At 38.6% G+C, this 24,507-nt stretch overlaps 1 protein-coding gene across 1 annotated transcript in view; it reads right to left on the bottom strand.

Moving 5' to 3' along the window:
- The window catches only part of CFAP95 (cilia and flagella associated protein 95), an 88,864-nt gene that overhangs the window by 36,109 nt on the left and 28,248 nt on the right, over positions 1-24,507 (bottom strand). Inside the window, exons 3-4 of the mRNA XM_043891091.1 lie at positions 13,841-13,959; positions 13,208-13,276 (exon numbers count right to left, since the gene is read on the bottom strand). Coding sequence (XP_043747026.1) covers positions 13,208-13,276; positions 13,841-13,959 — 188 coding nt within the window. The remainder of the gene's footprint in view (positions 1-13,207; positions 13,277-13,840; positions 13,960-24,507) is intronic.

The raw sequence follows: 24,507 nt of genomic DNA, 5'->3' as shown, positions 1-24,507 counted from the left end.
GAACCCATCTTTGCCTAAAATGTTCCCTTGATATCTCTAATTTTCTTGAAGAGATCTCTAGTCTTTCCCATTCTGTTGTTTTCCTCTATTTCTTTGCATAATAATGGTAGAAGTAGCCATATAATCATGGTATTTAGAGACATGAAGGTTGTTTTCAATTACCTATTGCTGTGGCTTAAATGTTCCTGACTTAAAATAACAATCATGCTATTATCTCTGATTATTATGTGGGATCATGGGCTCCACTGGGTGGTTATTCTGCCCCATGTGATGTCAGTGAGAGCTAAAGTCATTAGGTATTTGCCTACATTGAATAGCTCACTCACATGGCTGGCAGCTGGTTTTATCTGTTGTCCGGGAAGCTCAGCTGGAGCTGTCAAATACAGTGCCTTTGTTCTCTTCCATGTGTCTTGGTTACTTACAGCATGTCAGCTAGAGTCCAAGAATCAGAAAGCAGCAACTACCAGTCCCTTTAAAGTCTGCACTCAGAAGTCTGAGGACATCAGTTTTGCTACATTCTACTGATCAAAGCCAGTCATAAGGCCAGACAAGAGAGATAACCTCTGCCTCGTGATGGGAGCATGCATATACAGAGAGAGAAGGAACTGCTGGCAGCCACCTCTGGAGACTAGTGACCACACTTTCACCAGTGCTTCCTTTAAGAGCTTAGTGCTCAAGGCTAAATGTAGCAATTATCATCTGAGTTAGCAAAGGAAAGTGATATTCATAGTCCTAGTTGATCTATCATTCAGAGAAGCAGCTTAGTAGAGTAGCTAAGACCATGGACTTTGACGTAAGACCTTGTCAGTTCAAACTCTGACTCATTATTACCTACCAGTTTGAACATGTTACTCGACTTCTCCATACCTCTTATTTTTCCCCCTTCATAGAATGTGGATGATGATGGAAACAGCTCATAGTGAGTAAATAAGTCAGACATATAAAACCCTTAAAATGGTGCCTGGTATGTAATAAACATCATATAAGTATTTACTATTAGTAGTGTTACTCTTAAGTTATAAGTTATTTAAACTCAATGAAGAGGAAAAAAAGAAAAATACCAGCACAGGTAAAAAGAATATAATCAAACTCTTTTCCCACACCTCTGTTCAGTTTCATTTACAGACAGATGCTCCACTAGCAGCAAGATGCCCTCTGTAACTTGTTACCTGGAACACCAGAGGGCACTTTGCCCAAAACTCCGATTACTATACTAGAGTGCATTCTGATTGGCCTGGCCTGGGTCATATGCCCAGGTGTTTGTGGGTTTGTGAGGAGGTGAGAGTGGAGAAGAGAATCATCCCATTCATCATACAGTCTAATTGGATCGCACTGAATGGTAGAGAGAATGTTATCCAGAAGAAGAAAGCTGGACATAGAAACAAAAGGTCTTACAAAAAATAAGAATCAACAAAAAGATACCTGCACGTTCATAGCAGCACTATTCACAACAACCTAAATGTCCATCAAGAAGATGTGGTACATGTATACAAGGGACATGTATATGGTACATGTATACATGTATACAAGATGTAGTGCATGTATACAATGGAACATTACTCATCCATAAAAAATAAAGAAAAAAATGCCATTTGCAGCAACATGAATGGACACAGAGATTATCATACTAAGTGAAGTAACTCAGAAAGAGACAAAGGCCGGGTTGGCAAAAAAGTTTGTCCACAGGGTGGTATGGAAAAACCAGAACAAACTTTTTGGCCAGCTCAATACTGTATATCACTTACATGTGGAATCCAAAATATCACACAATGAACTTTCTATTTACAAAACAGAAACAGACTCACAGACATAGAGAAACATATTTGTGGTTTGCTAAGAGAAAAGGATGGATTGGGAGTTTGAGATTAGCAGATGCAGACTGTTATGTATAGAATGGATTAAATGACAAAGACTTAATGTAGTATAGCACAGGGAATTATATTCAATAACAAAAAAGAATATGAAAAAGAACATATGTGGGTATATAAATACACACATATACATCTGAATATATATGAATCACTTTGCTCTACTGTGAAAATTAACACAACATTGTAAGTCAACTATATTTTGGTGAAATAATTTTTAACAAAAGAAAGGAAATCAAGAATTGAATTCAGATGCTAACAAACATAAAAGGGGAAATCAACAGTAACACAATAATAGCAGGGGACCTTAACACCCCACTTTCGCCAATGAATAGATCATCCACATAGGAAATTAATAAGGAAACACAAGTCTTAAACCAGATGGCTTAATTGATATCTTCAGGACATTCCATTCCAAAACAGCAGAATACACTTTTTTCTCAAGTGCACATGAGACATTCTCCAAATCACATTAGCTGTTGTTCAGTCACTCAGCATGTCTGACTCTTTACGACCCCATGAACTGCAGCACACCAGGCTTCCCTGTCCCTTACCATCTCCTGGAGTTTGCCCAAACCCAGGTCCATTGAGTTAATGATGCCATCCAATCATCTCATCCTCTACTGCCCTCTTCTCCTCCTGCCCTCAGTCTTTCCCAGCATCGAGGTCTTTTCCAATTCCACCTCCTCGCATCAGGTGGCCAACGTATTGGACCTTCAGTTTCAGCAACAGTCCTCCCAATGAATATTCAGGGTTGATTTCCTTTAGGATTGACTGGTTTGATCTCCTTGCTGTCCAAGGGACTCTCAAGAGTCTTCTCGAACACCACAGCTGGAAGGCATAAATTCTTTGGTGTTCAGCCTTCTTTATGATCCAACTCTCACATCCGTACATGACTAGTGGAAAACCCATAGTTTTGACTATACAGACTTTTGTTGGCAAAATGATATCTCTACTTTTTAATACACTATCTAGGTTTGTCATAGCTTTCCTTCCAAGGAGCAAGAGCCTTTTTATTTCATGGTTAAAGTCACTGTCCACAGTGATTTGGAGCCCAAGAAAAAAAGTCTATAACTGTTTCCATTTTTTATCCATCTATTTGCCAGGAAGTAACGGGACCAGATGCCATGATCTTTGTTTTTTGAATGTTGAGTTTTAAGCCAGCTTTTTCACTCTCCTCTTTCACCTTCATCAAGAGGCTCTTTACTTGGGTCACAAATCAAGCCTCAGTAAATTTAAGAAAATTAAAATCATATCAAGCACACTTTCTAACCACAACTCTGTGTGCTTGCTGCTGTGGTTAGTCCCTCGGTTGTGTCTTGACTATTTGCAACTCTTTGGACTGTAGCACGCCAGGTTCCTCTGTCTATGAAATTTTTCAGAGAAGAATACTAGAGTGGTTTGCCATTTTCCTTCTCCAGGGGATCTTCCTGACCCAAGGATCAAACCTGTGTCTCCCGTGTCACCTTCATTTCGGGCAGATTCTTTACCCTCTGAGTCACTGGGGAATGAGACTAGATACCAGTTACAGGGGAAAAAAATCAGTTTAAAAAAAAAAACACATGGAGGCTGAACAGCACACTTCTAAATAACCGAGATGTCACTGAAAATATTTTTAAAAAAATTTAAAAATACCTAGAAACAAAAGACAATGAAAACACAATGACCCAAAACCCATGTGTGCATGCCAGGTCCCTTCAGTCATGTCTGATTCTTTGTGACCCTACGGACTGTAGCTTGCCAAGATCCTCTGTCCATGGGATTCTCTGGGCAAGGATACTAGAGTGGCTTGCCATTTCCTCCTCTGGGGGATCTTCTCGACCCAGTAATTGAACCTGCACCACTGAGGAAACCCATATCTTTTTGTAGATGACTTCTATGTAAAGTTCTCCAAAATTTTTCAATATATATCATTGATCTTCCAAAAACCTATGTGATATAGCAAAAGTAGTTCTAAGAGGGAAGTTTGTAACAATATAAGCCTACCTCAAGAAATGAGATATATCTAAATGGAGTATTTGTTGTTTTTGTTCAGTCATTAAGTCGTGTCCAACTCTTTGCAACCCCATAGACTGCAGAATGCCAGGTCTTCCTGTCCCTCATCAACTCCTGGAGTTTCCCCAAGTTCACGTCCACTGAATCAGTGATGCTATCCAACCATCTCACCTCTGCCACCCTCTTCTCCTTTAGCCTTCAACCTTTTCCAGCATCAGGGTCTTTTCTAATGAGTCTTATCCAGGCTCTTCGCATCAGGTGGCCAAAGTATTAGAGCTTCAGCTTCAGCAACAGTCCTTCCAATGAGTAATCAGGGTTGATTTCCCTTAGGATTGACTTGTTTGATCTCCTTGCTGTCCAAGGGGCTCTCAAGAGTATTCTCCAGCACCACAGTTCAAAAGCATCAATTCTTTAGCATTCAGACTTTTTTGTGGTCCAACTCTCACATCCGTACATGATTACTCAAAAAAGCATAGCTTTGACTATATGGACCTTTGTCAGCAAAGTGGTCTCTGCTTTTTAATACTCTGCCTAGATTTGTCATAGCCTTCCTTCCAAGAAGCAAGAGTCTTCTAATTTCATGGCTGCAGGCAATTTCCACAGGGATTTTGGAGACGAGGAAGTGAAAATCTATGACTGTTTCCAGTTTTTCCCCTTCTATTTGTCATGAAGTGATGTGACCAGATGCCATGATCTTAGTGTTTTGAATGTTGAGTTTTAAGCCAACTTTTTCACTCTCCTCCTTCACCCTCATCAAGAGGCTCTTTAGTTCCTCTTCACTTTCTGCCATTAGAGTGGTATCATCTATATATATTTCTCCCAGCAATCTTAATTCCAGCTTGTAACTCATCTATCCCAGCATTTCACATAATGTACTCTGCATATATGTTAAAAAACAGGGTGACAATATACAAGCTTATTGTACTCCTTTCCCAATTTTGAATCAGTCAGTTGTTCCACGTAAGGTTCTAACTTGCTTCCTGACCAGCATACAGGTTTCTTAGGAGACAGGTAAGATCGTCTAGTATTTCCATCTCTTTCAGTATTTTCCACAGTTTGTTGTGATCCACACAGTCAAAGGCTCTCACGTAGTGAATGAAACAGGTGTAGATGTTTTTTCTGTAATTCACTTGCTTTCTCTATGATCCAGTGAATGTTGGCAATTTGATCTCTAGTTACTCTGCATTTTCTAAACCCAGCTTGTACATCTGGAAGTTCTTGGTTCATGTACTGCTGAAGCCTAGCTTGAAGGATTCTGAGCATAACTTCACTAGCATGGGAAGTGGGTGCTATTGTCTAATAGTTTAAACATTCTTTAGCACTTCCCTTCTTTGGAATTGGGATGAAAACACTGACCTTTTCCAGTCCTGTGGCCACTGCTGGGTTTTTCAAACTTGCTGACATATTGAGTGCAACACTTTAACACCATCATCTTTTAGTATTTTAAATAGCTCAGCTGGAATTCCATCACCTCCACTAGTGTAATTGGTAGTAAGGCTTTCTGAGGTCACTTGACTTCACCCTCCAGGATATCTGTCTCTATGTGAGTGACCACACCACTGTGGTTATCCAGGCCATCAAGACAGAATATTACTGTTTGTTATCACTGGAATGCAGAAGTAGGAAGCCAAGAAACACCTGGAGTAACAGGCAAATTTGGACTTGGAGTACAGAATGAAGCAGGGCAAAGGCAAATAGAGTTTTGCCAAGAGAATGCACTGGTCATAGCAAACACCCTCTTCCAACACAAGAGAAGATTCTACATGTGGATGTCACCAGATGATCAACACTGAAATCAGATTGATTACATTCTTTGTAGCCAAAGATGGAGAAGCTCTATACAGTCACCAAAAACAAGACAGGGAGCTGACTGTGGCTCAGATCATGAACTCCTTATTGCCAAATTCAGACTTAAATTGAAGAAAGTAGGGAAAACCACTAGACTATTCAGGTATTTGACCTAAATTCAGATTTGACCTAAATCAAATCCCTTACGATTATACAGTGGAAGTGAGAAATAGATTTAAGGGACTAGATCTGATAGACAGAGTGCCTGATGAACTATGGACAAAGGTAAGGAGAGGATGGGACAAACGGAGAGCGTAACATTGAAACATATACATGTTTATGTATATGTCTACTCTACCATACATAAAGTAGATAGCTAATGGGAAGCTGTTGTATGACATAGGGAGCTCAACTCTGCTCTGTGACAACATAGAGTGCTGGGATGGGGTGGAAGGTGGGAGGAAGGTTCAGAAGGGAGGGTACAGATATATATACTTATGGCTGATTCACATTGTTGTATGGCAGAAAGCAAAACAACACTGTAAGCAAATATCCTCCAATTTAAAATAAATTTTTTTAATTTAAAAAATAAAAGAATTCAATTCAGATCTATCTCCCTCTCATTCCATAATCATTTCACCACACAACTCTCCTCTCCACATTTTCTTTGTTGTTATCCTCATCACCATCACCATCAGGCAATTATAAACTTCTTTCTTGTAGAGAAATGTTCAACAACTTGGTGGTATTTTATCAAGAGACCAGCCATAATTCAAGTGCCTGAGCAGGAAAAGAAAGTAAATGCCTCACACTTTGAGGGGAAAAAAGACCCTCCCGCTCTTCATATACAGTCCTTTTCCTCTGAAGAGCGCCAAGGGTTTTACAGATGTTAAATGCCCCAGTGAGAAGAGTGAATTGGGAGTTTAAACTGTGGCCTAAGCTTGCTACTACTGCTGTGAGGTAATCACCGCATATATATATGGATAAGTGCTCTGTGCCAACAACGAAAGCTTAACTGTCTGAACTACTTTTTGGCCTCATTTAACTTGTCCATTTATGCAGCTACAAATGCCTTTCTCCTTTAGAAACATAAAATTTTAGACCAGGAAAGGACTTTACAGATCATTTGGTTCAATCCTTTCATTTTCCAGATGGAAACAACTGGAGCCCAGAGAGGGTTATTAGCCAGCACAAGGTCACATAGTAGGTTTAACACATGTCTGAAAGTAGAATCCGTGTCTCCTATTTTCCTATACCATGCCCTTTCTTAAAAGCCACACTATGGCCAAAAAGCTACCCTACCCAGTGATCTAAAACACTACTGATTTCTCTCTTCTCCAGTCAGGTGGCTCACATAAATGTTTGGATAATCCTGGAAAAGAGACACATTTATCATAAAATTTCAACAATAAACACTAATCACTACCAACAGAAGGCAATGAAATTTGGCAAAAAATGACAGGACACATTAGTTAGAGCTGACCTTATAAGAGATCTATCTAGCTTCTTCTCTACCCTCTAGTAGGTGATTAATACTTTTGGGCTGTCCTAAAACTGGCCCAGAAGCCCATGGATCTGCTTTTCACCCAGCAAATATGCTATGTTAGAATTGGCTTTTTCCTACTTGAAAAAAAAAAACAAAAACTTCTCCTGTGAACCATTATCCCAGGACCATATATGGTTATGTACATAAATTTAAATAAGGGCTTCTGAGAAATAAGATCTTAAAATTATATTTATACCACATCTCTCAAAATTGGATTTGCTTTATATAGGTTTTGTGGTTGTTTGTTCTGTCAATTTGGTTTCTGATTTTTTGTTTGTTTAATGGTCACAGACACAGTCAAGACATTATATTGTACATGAAAAACCTTACTTCTTAGAATAAATCAGCTACAACTGTCCGGTTCTATGGACAAATCATGTAATGATTTTGTATTAGATATCCAGGAGCCTTCTGACAGTGAGTTAGTTTTTCATCCTTCATAAAGAGTACTTTCACATTAAGTGAAAACTCCTTGAGGAGTCTTAAGAACAAGGTAGAAGGGCAAAGAAAGACCCTTAGATTAACTTGTTACAGCTTCATGTTTCTATCCAGTTTTCCTATGTGCCTTAAAAGAAATGTGCTTCATTATTTTTCTAGACCTTTAGTCTCTCTATCCATGTAGTAAAAGTAATGTATATTAGAGAACCCTAAACATGCAACTATATCCATCTGAGACCATAAGAGCACTGTTGACATCTTTGAACCTTCTTGACTCTCACCCCTTCCATCACTGGCCAATGCCAATTCCTTGGTTACTCACTGATGGAAATACAATCAACTCTCAAGAGAAGCAATAACTCTAATTCTGGACAAGCTCACTCCAGCCTCAAGGCATATTATTCTCATTTTTAAAGTGTAAGTCATCAATATCACTTTTGGTCTCAACCTGACCATTCTATATATTGCAGTTGTTGAAAACGTATCTCCATCTGTGACGTGTGGAAGGAATTATTCACCAAGCCCTTTTCTCTAGTTAAGGTCAGGAGTGATAAATTCAGTGATGTCAAACATTCTGGTTGTTCTGATTTTCAATATGTTCCACTGAGATGTTTGCTGCCAGTTTAAGGAAGAGAGGCATTGTGTCTTCTTCACATTGGCTCAAAATAAAGTAGGTGGGCTACTGCTTTTGAGTTGCAAGAAAAGGAACAGACTGTCAAATGCTATCACAACATAATGAATGTTATCTAAAATTAAGATAAATGTATCTGACTAATGTCTCCTTAATAACAAAGCTATATATGTATTCTGATTTTTTTCCATCAAGGTAACCTGAAGTTTAAATTTACATTATGATTACAGCTTTTATTTTATAAGTTAAAGCACATTATTTTGGTCCATTGAGCAAACTCATTTTTATTCACTGCCTTTTAAAGTTGACATTTAACTTCTACAGCTGTACAGTTGGCAAGAAGCAAAAGAATATTTAATATTCAAGAGAGCAGATTCTACAACACCAGAACATTCTATTGTATAGAATGCCCTATAATTAGTGTACGTTAACTGAAAGAAAGAATTACAAATGGAATTAGTGGAGGATGGTTGAAGGTACTCATGTATTCATTTCCTTGCTAGTACTTGTGCATCAAATAAAACAAACAAATAATTCTAGTAATTCAAACTAATAAGAGCTGATTTTCTAAAAGACCGTGTCTTTTAATGTATTTACCAAACTAACATTGAGAATAACTTTAGTTCTTCAGGACTTAAAGTTGTAAAATCAAGTAAAACAGGAATTAGTTATACCCCTTTTCCAGTATAATTTGCTGTTCAACATCAGAAATAGTTTGTTCATTTGAGAAATTAATTATATCTACAGTAGGTCAGGTTCTTTGTTAGGACTGGGGGGAGCTGCAACAGCCTTTGTTTCAGAGCACTGAATTCAGTAAGAAAGGCAAATAAGAATGTAAGTAACAGCAACCTAACTGGATAGGGATAAAAGAAGTACATGGTATTATGAACACCCACAAGAGACCTACCATGGGGGCTGGGAGTGGCAATAGGAAGGGAAGGTCCTTCAGAAGAGGTGACATTTCAGATGAGACTGAATGACTTCAAGGTTAAGATTGAATGTACACATTGAATCTTGCTTCCTCAAAAAGCTTCACTAAAATCAAATTAAAGAGATTCAAAAAATAAAAATAAACCCACAAGAACAAGAAGGACAGAAAAAGGAATACGAGAAATGAACTTTGAAAGCTCAAGAGAAGATGGACAAGTGGACTCTGACTTAGCAGAAAGCTGAACAAATCCTCAAGCAGCAAAGGAAGATTGGGGCAGAGCTATTTGAGAAGCATATAAACTCCAGGCAGGATCCTCCCCCACACCCCATTGCTGAATAACTGCCCCTTCCTTACTCCCTTACTTCAGCAGGAAGCTAGAAATTTATTCACTTGAAAGGGTAAAACAGAAAGTCCTTGACCAACAACATAGTTCAGTGACCATACACAAGGAAGGATTAACATGGATGTCCAAGCCAATTGCCCTGTTCACTCCAACACCACAGATACTAGCCCTTTGCTCCTCAGATGGGCAATTTGGGGAACTTCCTCTGGGGAATGTGACCAGCCCATAAGGAAAGACTAAAATACTGATACCAGGGCTTCTGCAAAAAAAAAAAAAAAAAAAAAAAGACACACTTAGATCCCTCTAGTGAAGCTCCAAATAAATAATCCTCACACAGAGGCTCTGAGCCTCATCTCTTAATTATGAGCAGGAATACTTAGTCGCTCAGTCATGTCCAACTCTTTGCAACACCATGGACTGTAGCCCACCAAGCTCCTCTGTCCACAGGGATTCTCCAGGCAAGAATACTGGAGTGGGTTACCATGCCCTCCTCCAGGGGATCTTCCCAGCCCAGGGATCGAACCCAGGTCTCCCACATTGCAGGCACACTCTTTACCAGGTGAACCACCAGGGAAGCCCGTGAGCAGAGAACCAAGGAGTAATTACCAAACATCTAAGGGAAGCTTCTAGAATGGAAGATAGATACCAAACAAACAAAAGGCAAACTAATAAAAAGCATCTTAGAGAAAACAGATAATATGCATGGATAAAAATTTAGTAAAACTAACTATTAGTAACATCCCCAAATATATATTTCAGTCATGAAACAAACAAACAAAAAAAGAATTCTATAAAAACAGAAGGATTCAGAAAACAAAAAGAGAATTCAATAGTAGGGTTGAAGACACAGAGAGTAAAGTAGACAGTAAAGACAAATATGAAATAGAGAGAAGACAAGAAAGTTAGAAGACCAGGCCAGGCAAACCAACATCTAAATAAGGTATTTCCAAAAGTGAGAACAGAGAAAATGGAAGGTATAAATCATCAGTGAAATAAATGAAGAATATTTTCCTGAACTGAAAGACAGGAGTTTCTTGACCAAAAGTATTTGCCAAGTGGCTGGACCAGCAGATCTGCTTAGAATTTAACATATATGCACAAATTACTGTTCTGTTTCATACGTTTTAACCTACTTAGTCATCACAACTCTATAACTCTAGCCCCATTTTACAGATAAAGAAACCAAGGTACAAAATGGTTAAGCAACTATTACTAGCCCAAGTTCACACAGCTAGTAAGTGGCAGAGCCAGGATTTGAAAGTAGGTAATGTAGCCCTGAAGTTCACTACACAATACTACCATGCAGGAAGGGGCAGCATTGTGAAATTTCAGAAAATACTATAGACAGTTCCATTTGATTTTTTAAAAGCAGGAGTATGTACTATTTTGATAGTGTATGCAGAGCCAAACAATTGACTAACAACCTGAGGGAAATTCCATGCAGACTTCTGTTCCTACCTCCAAACACAACTTCCTTCTGTCCAATAGTCTGTCCTACAAATTCCAATTACATCAGAAACTCTAAATTCCTATTCCCCACCCCCAGCTCAACAATAACACTGCTCTACACTTGGGCTCACCTCCCTGCACTATAGCCAGGAAAAGTGACCTCAGTGACTAAGTGATCCTCAGTTCTCATCTTCAGGAGCACAGAACCCCACTGGTTGCTAGTCAATCCTTGACAACAGTTGCATAACATATTAATATTTTGCCCAGTTCTATCATTATTCATGGCAGGACAGTAAGTCTGAAACTAGTCCTTGTATACCTGAAAGGATCTTTACTTGACTTGCACATTTAAATAATTATGGGTTCAAAATTCTTTTCCTTCAATACTTTAATATTATGCTCTTGCATCCAGTGTTGCGGTTGGGAAACTAAGGTCAACCTGATTTTTATTATTTTGCCTTATATTTGCAACCATTTTCTTTATTTCCCTAAGTAATAAAGCTTTATATTTCTGTTCCATTGGTTTTCAATTCCTATTATATTTGTTCCATCAGGTCTATTTCATCTGGTAGAAGTTGACTACGTCTTTTCATTCTTCATGATGCTTTTGCTCTTTAGATGTGTCATGATATTTTTAAGACCAGGAATTCAGCTGTATTATTAATAAGATGATCAGTTGCCTCTGCTTTTGATGACTCTATAAATGGTCCACTGAAAAGGGAGGCTCAGCTGGTGTCTTCACTGTGAGTGTAGGAGATATGAGTTGAGTGCCTCTGCTGTACTTCTCTGGGCTTAACTGCACTTATTTTCCCTGGCATTTCTTTCTCCTCAAGATATACTGCCCAGTTCCTCTATATCGGAGAATATTTTCTCTACTTGGAATTGTAGGAGACAACTCAGGGTCAGCTTACAGCACTTTCCACTACCACTCTAAGCACACTCTGCAAAGTAGGTTAGCTCTAAAGCCAGACAAGTTCTCAAAGGAAGCACAAACAACTAAATTGCCACTGATGATATATACTCATATCTTCATAATACATGATCCAACACTTAGAATTTTTTCATGCTTATAATTACCTATATTTCATCACTTATATATATATATATATATCATTATAGCAATTATGAAAGTTTGTCTTCTTTAGAAAGGTGAGTAGAAAAGAAATATTTTTTCTGTAGTGACATATCATGTTGTCTCCAAAAGCAATTTCTTTTATTAGTTAAAAACAGTAGTAGTTTCTTCCTATACCGTTAATTCTCACTATTCACAGTAATGTTCTGGAAAGTCATTGTGAACACTGAATTAGAACATCTTGAACGTATTAGGAGAAATACAGGGTTAGGTTCCTTCAAGCTCTGGTTACATTTTCATCAGCAAATTAACACATATTTTGGTTTCATGTGTGTTTCTGTTTAAAGACATTCTATTCAATATATAGTTTATGCATTAACTTTGACTATGGCCAGCAGTACTGTAACTCATGCCTGAAGGAAGTTTATCTATTTTCTGCATAAATCATATCATAGTCTTCTTGCCCTTAGGAACACTAAATAACATTTCAGCACTACACTTAGAAACCATTTCAAACAGCAAAATCACTAAAAAATCACCCAAAAAAATGCAAAAAATACATGATTGTGAAAAGGACACTTGCATACACTCTGAAAACTGAAACAAGAAGGTAGTCTCACCTTGTTCCACCTCAGCAGAGAATGTGTGCTTTGGGTAGCTCAAATTTTTTGCCACCATTACTGTCTTTATGCATATCCATTATTATCTGCAACAGCACCCTTAGTATTGACTTGGGGGTTATAAATCAGTTTTAGCAGTAAGAGAATTTACAAATATAGAATCTACAAATATTGGGTATTGAATAGTGTATTATTGTTATTATTATTGCTTGCATATTGATGGGAAAAGCTTGTTAAAGGAAAGAAGTCTCATGCTAATTTTTGTGTATACACATGCACACAAACACATATATCACTATTCATATTTTTTAAATGACAACCTACTTTTCTTCTAACAGTCTGATGGTATTAATAAATTGGAAAAAAACACCATTTTTTTTAAGAAAGGAAGGAAACCTGTAAAATACCACATAAAGGACAGTTTGTTGACTTTTATTCACCACTAATTCCTTCACCCCTGCAAACAAACCTTCTGAACCATTAAGAAACATTTTGTGCAATCTGCAGCAGTTTAGGGATTACGAACATTTTGCGCCAATCTGTTGGGTGTCTAGTAAAGAGAGCTCCAAAACCTGTGGCAGGCAATCCAGTATCCCTGGAAACAAGATAACAACTTTTAGAAAACATGTCAAACTGACATTCACAAACTTTCAAAGCCAAACAAAACTAATTTGGGAGCTGAATTTTTATTATAAATTTTTAAAAGATTTCCATGTTTGCAAGTTTAATGAACTTTACAAAATATTAATAAAATGTCTCAACAAGTAAATGGAAAATTTCAGCATTTCTGTCCAACAACTACAATACAAGAGGAAGTCTATGTCATGCATTTCCACAGAAAGGCACTTTTAGCAGTAAATTGTAGAAATGGGGTTCAAACCTAGGTAGTCAGAACTATCACCAGAAAAAAACACATGAAGGGAAAAAGACCTTTAATTGGACCTATAATGTGCAGAGTTGGCTGGCAAACAACCAAGGGAAAGAGAATTCCAGACAGAGGGAGCAGCATGAACAGAAAGCATGGCAGCTTGAGATGTGGTGTCCGTGCTTGCTGTAGCCCAATAATGTGTAGCTGGGGCCAACCTACCTCCTTCACTGCTTATTTATAAGCCCTTTCCTGCAGAAGCCTGTTCTAAGGAAAGGGCTATATTAAGCATACCTTTCAATAATTCCAGAGTTCACAGTTTCCTCATTCAATAAAGCCTTGCTCTTTATTTTGGGCAGTTTCGTGTTTAAACAAACTTGTGCCATTTTTTCACATGTTTCTGATATCCAAATCTGGAAAAAATAAAAAAATCACATATAAAGAAAATAAATAGTTAAAAATTCTCAGTTACTAAAATATATTTCTGTTGAAGTACATTCTGATTTTAATTGTTGACTATTCATATTAAAAAATAAATGGCCCATAGCAGTCAATGATTTCATCATAAATATGTGAAAATGGCAATTCCTTACTATGTTTTGTTGGAACAAAAATCAGATTGGTTGTTTCCGTGAAATGGAAAGTACTTCATTCAACTAAATACTAACTCTTATTTGCTTTCTATTTCCTTCTCAAGATTAGTATATTTTAACTTCTTTAAATAAGAAAATGTAGCAATCACTTTGTAAATCACACACGACTTTAGATACCATCATTACCATTGTTATCCATTTTCTATCACAGAGGATAATTCAATGAATTATCAAACAATTATTACTATGAGAAAAACCTGATAATTATAGGATATACTCAAATCAATTGCAGAAGCATCATGGGTAATGTCTAGAGGATCTTAGGAATTAAAATGTATGCTGAAGATTCAGTGTTTTTCCCATTCAAAACTCTAGAAGAGCACAAATATGGAGATTCACAGCAGAGATTCAGAACTCACTACCACCAGAAGAACCAATTACTTGCCACAAATCTGAAGACAAGCTTCCCTAAGATATCCTATGAAGCCCTAGATCACATCAATTCCACTAGATTTTGTTCAAAAAAAAAAAAAAGAGAGAGAGAGAGAAAGTACTGTTTAGAAATCTGGAGACTTCAACTGCAAGAGTATCCTAGAGCTACAGTCAAATTCCTTTGGTCCATTTTTGTGAAGATTAAAGAGGCTCTGTAAAACTAAGAACCCATCCAATTCAAAGCAATTTTAACTGTAGTCTCTGATCCTGGTTCCTTGGTCTACTCCATGACTTCTATGATTTCTGTCCCCTCAACCTCCTGAATCACCAGCTTCCCAACCTAATTTCCCAGCTCTGACTCTTACACTTGTAACTCAACTACTCTTCCTCAGAGATTCCAAGTTTCACAAATAAACAGCAGAGGACTCTGTATTGGGTTCCATATTTTACACTCTAATGAAAAATAAAGCATTATCTTTTAGGGAAAAAATTACTAGGTATCATTTTGTTTTTAAGGTGTAAGTTTGGCCCAACAATTAATCTTAGATATGCTCTAATCATTTTTGACAGTAAATATTTCAATAAATTAATCAACACCATTGAAAATTATATAAAACAAAGGTACTGGCAAATTGAAATAATGAATAGTAAAAAGAAACAGATAATAGCATTAGTGGCTCTTAAGTTTATTGACTGCTTATTCTGTATCAGACACCATATTAAGCATTTTATATACATTAGCCCTCTAAAAACTTAAAGCAACCCTGAGTGTTATGTATTAATTATGGTGGCAGAAGGAAAAGAAAAATCATATGGGGGAATTGAAGAAAGTTTAATAGGAATCTCCTTATTAAAGTGTGGCCAGAATTCAGACCAGCAAACAACGATGAAGCACCCTGACGACAGCAATACTGGTGAGCCACAGGGTGGGGCAGTTATGGGACCCAGATGTACAGCTAGAAAGAGAGGGTCACTTGGTAGTTGTGGCTTTCAGAACAGACACAGTGTTTTAGTCTGCTCAGGCCGTTGTTACAAATATCATAGACTGAGGGACTTACACACAATAGGAAATTATTTCTTAGAATTCTGAAGGATGAGAAGGCCAAGATCAAGGCACTAGCAGTGACTGGTGAGAGTCTACTTTCTAGTTGATAGACAGCCCTCTTTTCACAGTCTTCACAATGGCAGAAGTGGGGAAGAGCTCTTTGGTGTCTCTATTATTAGGGTATTAATCTCATTCATGAGGACTCCACTTTCATGAACTAAACACCTCCCATATGCCCCATCTCTTAATTGCATCACACTGGGAGTTAGAATTTCAACACTTGAGTTTGAGAGGGACACGATCATTTAATCCATAGAAGACAGCCACTGCCAAAATGGCCTCTCAGGAGGAAAGCAAAGAAATGTCCAAGCCAGCTCTCCGTCCACTGATGTCAGCGCCTTCCACAGGCCAATTCCTGGCAATTCACAGGAAGCCAGAGGGCAAAAGGACTCACTGACATAATCCATAAAGGTCAGCCCCCTTGGTACCTAGCAGGGTTGAGAAGGGTGGAGAGTAGATCTGGAGGGAGAAAGGAAGGACTCTTGGCTTATTTTATCTTCTTTTTAAGGAGGGGAAAACTGAGGTTGAAAGGGATTAAGTAATGCTCATGTAAACCAGAGAGAAAAGAAGTTCCACAATTTAAAACAAGCAGTCTGACTCATTCAGTCATTCATCCATCCGTCCGTATCTGTGAAATGCCAGGCATCCTACTAAGTTCTAGAGTTATAATAGTAAATAAAACCCAGAGACTATACTGGCTGTAGCTTAGTGAGTTGCAATAAACCATGGAATAATGGCAATAACAATACCACATTGACCAGACACCATTCTAAATGTCTTCACATTAAATGCTCATGAAAACTCTATTCCCACTTTATACCCAAAGAAATAAAGAAACAGAAAATTGTAAACTGTTGACCGAAGTTACAACCTAGTAGGTGGTGGAGCCAACAATCAATGAGAAGCAATCTGTCAGCAGAGCCCACACTTATCCTCTGTGTCTCCCATATCAGAGGTAAATAGTATCCTCCAATATTAGACTTCCCTTTCTGTTATTCATCAATAATAGAACTCTCAAATTTTAGTTGGGCCCATGAGGTTTCAGACTACATTTCTAGCCTCCCTTATAATTAGAAATGACCAGTGACTGGTTCTGGACAATAGGGCATAATGGAATTAATATATACAACCTTCAGCTTCTGTTTCTCTTTCTGTGGTATGGAATGTGGACATAATGACCAATTTCCAGCAGCCATATTGGGCCTTTTGTAAGGGATGGCAGAGCAGAAAGCAAGAAGCAGTAGGTGTCTGACAATTTATCAAACTTTCATACCACTCCTGGCTTGTTATCCTCTAGACTTTTTTTTCATTTTTCATTTTTTTTATTGCTATTAATTCAAGGAAAAAAGGTTGCATAAAATCCAATCTTTTCTAGAAATATAAGTGGCCTTTCCAGTACATAACATTTCAAATATCAAAGTATATAGTAAACATACAAATAAGGAGAAGATAACATACCTCCTATATACAATACAGTCTTTTAAATCATAAAATAAGCTCCATAAAGTACAACTGGCAAGTGATTCACAATGCGGTCCATACTTACCAAAACTCTCACTTCCACAATTCGACTGCAGCTTAACAATTAATCTAATAACATGGTCCCAAAATACCCAAATAAAACATATCTAATAAAAATAATTTCCTTTTGTTGAACTTTCTTTTCAAATTAAAGCTTTCATCTACCCCTTCACCCACCCCTCCTTTCTTCCCCTTTTACTCCTACACCTGAAAGAAGGTTTCAAAATGTACATTGGTGCTATAAATATAAACTCTACCTATGAAGCTTTACAGGAAGCTTCTTACTTCAAGTGTTTCCTTTCGTCTGGCAATCTGTTAGGTTTCTGAACCAAGGCCACATATTTAAGTTCCTCGGCTGCACACCAACGTGACCCCACAGAAACACCCACCCACCGTCCCTGCTCTGTACTGAGGGTGGGGCACAGCAGACCCAACCCCAGGCCCTTACACCCACGGCTCAACGCCGGGGGCTGCTCAGTGCCATCGACTTTTTATATACAAGAACAAAACCTTATGTGAACAGTCACTGTTGATTTTTGGTCTCTGTTGTGTGTAGGCAAACCTAATCCTACACCATCATAATCTGAAAAATCACTTTGGTCTAGAAATGTTCATAACCTGACATAAGGGTGGATAATTTATAAAAACACTTCCATGTGTTTAAAAGTCTCTTGGGCTTTATATATATGTATCACAAACTGGAGATTGGCAATTTGATATGTGCAATTAACATAGCACAAGCTTACAGGATAATCACTAACATTTCCATTTAATTTGCATAATAAAATCTAGCTTGAGTAAAACGGTAATATAAAAAATATCTAATATGTATACAGGAAGTACACTTCATAATATCATTCTTATTCCCCATTTTCCTGAGCATCAATTTTTTAAGTCTCTATCTCTAATCTTCCGAAATGAATTCTTCTGTATGACTACATTTAAGAAAAGCCAGTAGGTGTATGGAGAAGGCAATGGCACCTCACTCCAGGGCTCTTGCCTGGAAAATCCCATGGATGGAGGAGCCTGGTGGGCTGCAGTCCATGGGGTCGCTAAGAGTCGACACGACTGAGCGACTTCCCTTTCACTTCTCACTTTCATGCATTGGAGAAGGAAATGGCAACCCACTCCAGTGTTCTTGCCTGGAGAATCCCAGGGACGGGGGAGCCTGGTGGGCTGCCGTCTATGGGGTCGCACAGAGTCAGACACGACTGAAGTGACTTAGCAGCAGCAGCAGCAGCAGTAGGTGTATAATCTGGGTAATGGGTACAGGAAAAGAGTAGGTCACTTAGGACTTCCCCTCAAGTTTCACATTTGAATGTAACCAGCCTATTTATGCTGAGGAAAACTTACCCGCTGGAGAATCTCTCTCAGCAAGATTCACTTTAAATGATGCCCAACAGGCATTTCTTTTTGGGTTCCTTATAGGGTTCCCTGAAAGCATGCTCCTCTAACTCACACTGAAGAACTGAAGTGACTTAGCACACACGCACACAAGCAAATTGACACACAGGAAATATTAAAAGCTAGTTTCTCTGAAAGTTAAATTAGAGCATGACTGTGCTCAATCGTGCAGTCGTGTCTGACATTTGCAGGCCCCATAGGCTGCAGTCCACAAGGCTCCTCTGTCCATGGAACTTTTCAGGTAAGAATACCTAAAGAGCGGGTTGCCACTTCCTACTCCAGGGGATCTTCCCTACCCAAGGATCAAACCCACATCTCTTGGGCCGCCTGCACTGGCAGGGAGATTCTTTACCACTGACCCACCTGGGAAGCCATGTGGCATGACTATTGACACAGAAAAAGAGTTGCAAAGGAGAGTAATAGGATCAAAATGGCAGATACCTCCTTTCATTCACGTTCCAAGGGCCAAGAAATGATACTTGATAGAATTCCAAAGCCTATAGCTGAAGCATAAGACAAGGAAAGTACACGCAAGTTGGCCAAAACTTACACAGAATTCCTGAAACAGGAAAGTCAGATGCAATTGTACTGACATAGGAAAAGCCAAAATCCAGGAGAGCATGCTGGAACCTGTCGCATCAACTTCAAATTCAGAGATTATGGAGACAGAAAGCAAGAGAGGGCCCTGACTCAACAGTCCACTATCTCCAAACATCTTCCTTTTCCCTGGTTTAAGTGGTTCTCTTTCACTGACATTTAAAATTATTCCATTTATAAAGATTTGATCCATAACGCATTTTTCGGGTAGTACTTAGATCTGAATGCAGCAAGCATCTATAAGACTGTAGTACTCAAAATACTATTCTACTATGTCAGTCAAAGAAAGAGAAAATACCTGAACCAATTAAGTAAATGACAATTTAATTTCTCAAATCCATTATAATTATACCCCTTTTAGGGTCTTTAATTTTTAAATGTTGTATTTTCATCCACCAAAACAGCTCGTATTTGAGACCTACTTAGTATTCATCTGTTCATAAAATGAATGTTAGCACACTTTTGTACTATTCATTTATTTGCCATTTTAAGTCCAAAATGACTGTGATGTTGTTAATACTAAGCTAATATTAGCCTAATTTGCTCATCAGTGTTATCCTGTTCCAAAAATGCCTTGGCATTGATCCATTAGCTGTATAAGAAAAATCTGCTTGATAAAATTACTCAAGTTTCTGTTTGTTCCTTTCTGACATTTCTCATCTTCTGTGACACAACATCAAATTTACTCTGTATCTAATCCCTCTGAGTTTATGGGATTCAATGCGCAACACTTCCTTAGAAGTGGTCTTACATAAGTGATTGTGACAGGGGATCATAATCTGACATGAGGTCCTTGGGTGAGGGACTTAACAAATGAAGAAACAATGATAGATGTACTCTTGATCATTTACTTTGCATGGAACTCACTCTGTTATAGCTAAGTAATACCTCAATGAAGTCCAAATAAAATAACACAAACTATTGTAATTTAAAATACTACTTCCCATAATCATTTAGACTACTATTAACACAATCAGAAATTCCAGTGGCTTGAATGACTGCTCCCCTATGAACCCATGGCTCCATTCAGCTTCCTGAAGCCAGAGGGGTCATTGGGGTAGGAATTTGACTATGCTACCACTGAAACTTGGGTAGTATCTTTCCAGATTCCACCAACAGATAATTCCTTTAAACATTCAGCTCAGGAGCTTCAGGTGGTCACCTCTACTGGGAAGCCATATTTTTCTTTGGCCACACCACCACACAGCTTGCGAGATCTTAGTGTCCCAACCAGGGAGTGAATCCAGGTTCCTTGGCAGTGAAATCACTGAGTCCGAACCACTGGACCACTAGAGAATTCCCTAGGAAGCCATCCTTGACCCTCTCCTCAATTTATTTCAGTTCAAGTGCTCTGCACAGCATCCTGACCTTCTTCCTGTCATATTATCCATCATACATACCACCACTGTGGTTGCATGCACCCACTACCCCCCAAAAGTCTGTGAGTTCCTGATGTACAGTGACCTTGCTTTGAATTATGTTTCTAACCCTAGCATTCATCATGATAACTTGGCACAACATTTCTTATCCCAGCACTTAACAAAATAATAGGAACTTAATACATGTTTGTGGAATATAGTCTTCCTTTCTTTCTTCTTTCCATAAATATTTATTGTGTACCCACTATGTGCCAGCCCTGGAGAAGGGAATGGCAACCCACTCCACTATTCTTGCCTGGAGAATCCCATGGCCTGGCAGGCTACAGTCCATGGGTTGCAAAGATTCAGACATAACTGAGCGACTAATACACACACACACACACACACACACACACACAATGTGCCAGACACCATTAGAGGAAATGGAGATATAGCAGAGAACAAAAAAGACCAACATCTGTTCTCCCATAAAGCTTGTATTCTAGTAGGAAGAGACAGACAAATAACAGCTAACAAGTCTTAAATATGTCCAGTCATTGAAGTGCCATGAAGAAAATTAAAGTAAGGGAAGGGGATGGAGAGGGATGATGTGAATAGACTTCTATTTTATATACAAATGGGCAAATGGCTCATTGAACAAGTTGGTCTTGTAAGTAGGTACAATCAGAAAACAAATCTATTCTTCTTCCATTGCTGTCCATCCATAGTTACTTGAAAGGGATAATTCATTTTTATGCTCTTTGCTGAAATATAGGACACACTTTAGGACTTTTCTGGTCACTGAGATAATATAAAAACCTTTGGCAACTTCTGTCCCAAGAACAGTTTTACTGAATAAGTAAAATGCCCAGTCCCATGTATGAGCCAAAATTTCATTTAAAATGAAAGGTTCTCAAGAAGCATGTTTCAGTCTGGTCTACTTCGGCTGACTTCTTCCCAATTGTCCCCCTTGGAATTCTTCCCTAAACCCCAACTCCTTCTTGCTCCTTGAGGGTTTAAGATGAGGGTGAGAAGACATGAGGAAGGAGAGAAGCAAATGTGGGAAAAGTGGACATGTACTCTTGGTTTGGCTTTCTCTGGGTTTGCCTGTGTCTGACCCTCTCTGACACTGAAGGATGTTCAAAATTTTCTTGCGGGGTTCTAATAGAAGCTGAGATCCCTTCTGGGAACATCCAACGGTGTGTTATATGATACAGGATGCCAATCTCTGCACTTAGATTTCCTGGCTCAGCTCATGGGAATACAGTCAATCCCTCTCCCATTCCTACATGAGGTGCTCTCGGGCAGGCACTAAAATGGCTCTCTGTCATCTTTCTCTTCTACATGGCCCATATCTCATCTCCCAAAGCCGCATCTGGGCCTGATTACTCACTTATCTTTGTCCCACCACTGATGAATATGTAGTTAATTCCCTTCTTGCTGCTCTGCTGCTTTAGATAGATTACCGGAGCCTCATATCTGTAACTTAGTTTTGCAGATGAGACTTATAGCACACCTTTTTCAAAATCCTGTCTCTATTTTCAAACTGAATTTTGGCTTTGCTGCAGGTTGGGAAAAGATAATTGGGAAGTGGATCCAAGTTCATTCAGTAACATTCCTATCTAACACACACTGGAAACCTGGTAGGACAAGGTTTCAATGACTATGAATGAAAGTCATAAAGAAGGGAAATATTATTTCATTTATACATTCTCTATGAAACCCGAGATTTAACTGCTACAATGCATGGAATATAAGGAATGAATGTTTGAGGTTCCTACTCCTTATATTTCACTTCATCTCACTTCCTCCCACAATCTAGAGACCAAGAGCACTTTCATTTAGGAATCAAAAATAAATGTGTTTAAGGGTCAAAGATGCTAAGTGTATGCCAGACAATGCCTGCATTGTACACCTTGTGTTCATTCTCACCATGCTCAAGAAAGCAAGGGAGAGCTGGGTTTGGAGAAGTGGCAAGGGGTGGTTATTTTCTGAGTTAGGCATTATACTCAAGAGCCCCCATCCATGTGCTGGCTAATGACCAATTAGGCAGCCTGGTGCAAAGGCAAGAGGGCAGGGTGGAAATCGGGGAAACTGGCAGAATACCCCTGAGATTTAAGCTGTGGGACTAAAGGAGGACAAAGCAGAGAGAAACAGAGATGCTGAGAGTGTGTGTGTATCAGATAGAGAGGAAAAAGATGGAGGGAGAGAGAAGGGGAGAGAAAAAGAGAGGGAGGGAGAGAGCTGCCTTGGTTCCAGTAAGTGTCCTTGTTCAATATCCAGGCAGCTGCATCTTTATAATAAACTCCCATTTTCAGGCTATGTTTATTAGTCTCTGTCTATGATAACTATAAAAGGAATGGGGAACAGCATGGGTTCGGCTAAGCTAATTTATTCCCATCATCTTGCAGAACAGAGAATTTTCTAGAGGCATTCTCAATGGTAGAATTATGGATCTTCCTAGGCTTACCCTTTTTTAAAGTAGCCCAGCCTTTGAGGGGCAGGATGTGATCCAAGCCCAGACTTCTCAACACATTCACATCTGTCTGTGAAATTACCAACTCTTCAGGCCCCAAGGCCAAACTAAGAAGTTGAACTGAGCAGTCAACTAGTCCCAAATCTCTTGACACTGTAGGACAGAATTTGGGAGACTATGGGGAGTTGAGTTCCTGCCTCACACTGATTGAGCAAACACCTAAATAGTTTGAGAAAGAAGAATGGAGCTGCAGGAATCAATCTTCCTGACTTCAGATTATACTACAAAATTACAGTCATCAAGACAGTGTGGTACTGGCACAAGAACAGAAATATAGACCAATGGAATAAAATAGAAAGCCCAGAAATAAACCCATGCACCTATGTGTACCTTATTTTTGACAAAGGAGGCATGAATATACAATGGGGCAAAGACAGCCTCTTCAATAAATGGTGCTGGGAAAATTGGACAGCTACATGTAAAAGAATTAAATTAGAACACTTCCTAACACCATACACAAAGATAAACTCAAAATGGATTAAAGACCTAAATGTAAGACCAGAAACTATAAAACTCTAAGAGGAAAACATAGGCAGAATGCTCGATGACATAAATCAAAGCAAGATCCTCTATGACCCACCTCCTAGAGTAATGTAAATAAAAACAAAAGTAAACAAGTGGGACCTGATTAAACTTAAAAGCTTTTGCACAGCAAAGGAAACTATAATCAAGGTGAAAAGACAACCCTCAGAATGGGAGAAAATAATAGCAAATGAAACAACTGACAAAGGATTAATTTCCAAAATACACAAGCAGCTTATACAACTCGATACCAGAAAAACAAACACTGCAGTCAAAAAGTGGGGAAAAGACCTAAACAGACATTTCTCCAAAGAAGACATACAGATGGCTAACAAACACATGAAAAGATGCTCAACATCACTCATTATTAGAGAAATGCAAATCAAAACCACAATGAGATATCACCTCACATCAGTCAGAATGGCCATCATCAAAAAGTCTACAAACAATAAATGCTGGAGAGGGTGTGGAGAAAAAGGAATGCTCTTGCACTGTTGGTGGGAATGTAAATTGATACAGACACTACGGAAGACAGTACGGAAATTCCTTAAAAAACTATGAATAAAACCACCATATGACCCAGCAACCCCACTCCTAGGCATATACCCAAGGAAACCAGGGTGGAAAAAGACACATGTATCCCATTGTTCATTGTAGCACTATTTACAATAGCTAGAATATGGAGGCAACCTAGATGCCCATCAACAGATTAATGGATAAAGAAGTTGTGGTACATATACACAATGGAATATTACTCAGCCATAAAAAGGAATGCATTTGAATCAGTTCTGATGAGGTCGATGAACCTGGAAACTATTATACAGAGTGAAGTGAGTCAGAAAGAGAAAGATAAATATTGTATTCTAACGCACATATACGGAATCTAGAAAAAT

Source organism: Cervus elaphus, chromosome 29 (genome assembly GCF_910594005.1).
Source record: "Cervus elaphus chromosome 29, mCerEla1.1, whole genome shotgun sequence".
NCBI classification, from domain to species: domain Eukaryota; kingdom Metazoa; phylum Chordata; class Mammalia; order Artiodactyla; family Cervidae; genus Cervus; species Cervus elaphus.
Note: the sequence above shows the minus strand (reverse complement) of the source record. Positions and strands in the feature narration are given on the sequence as shown.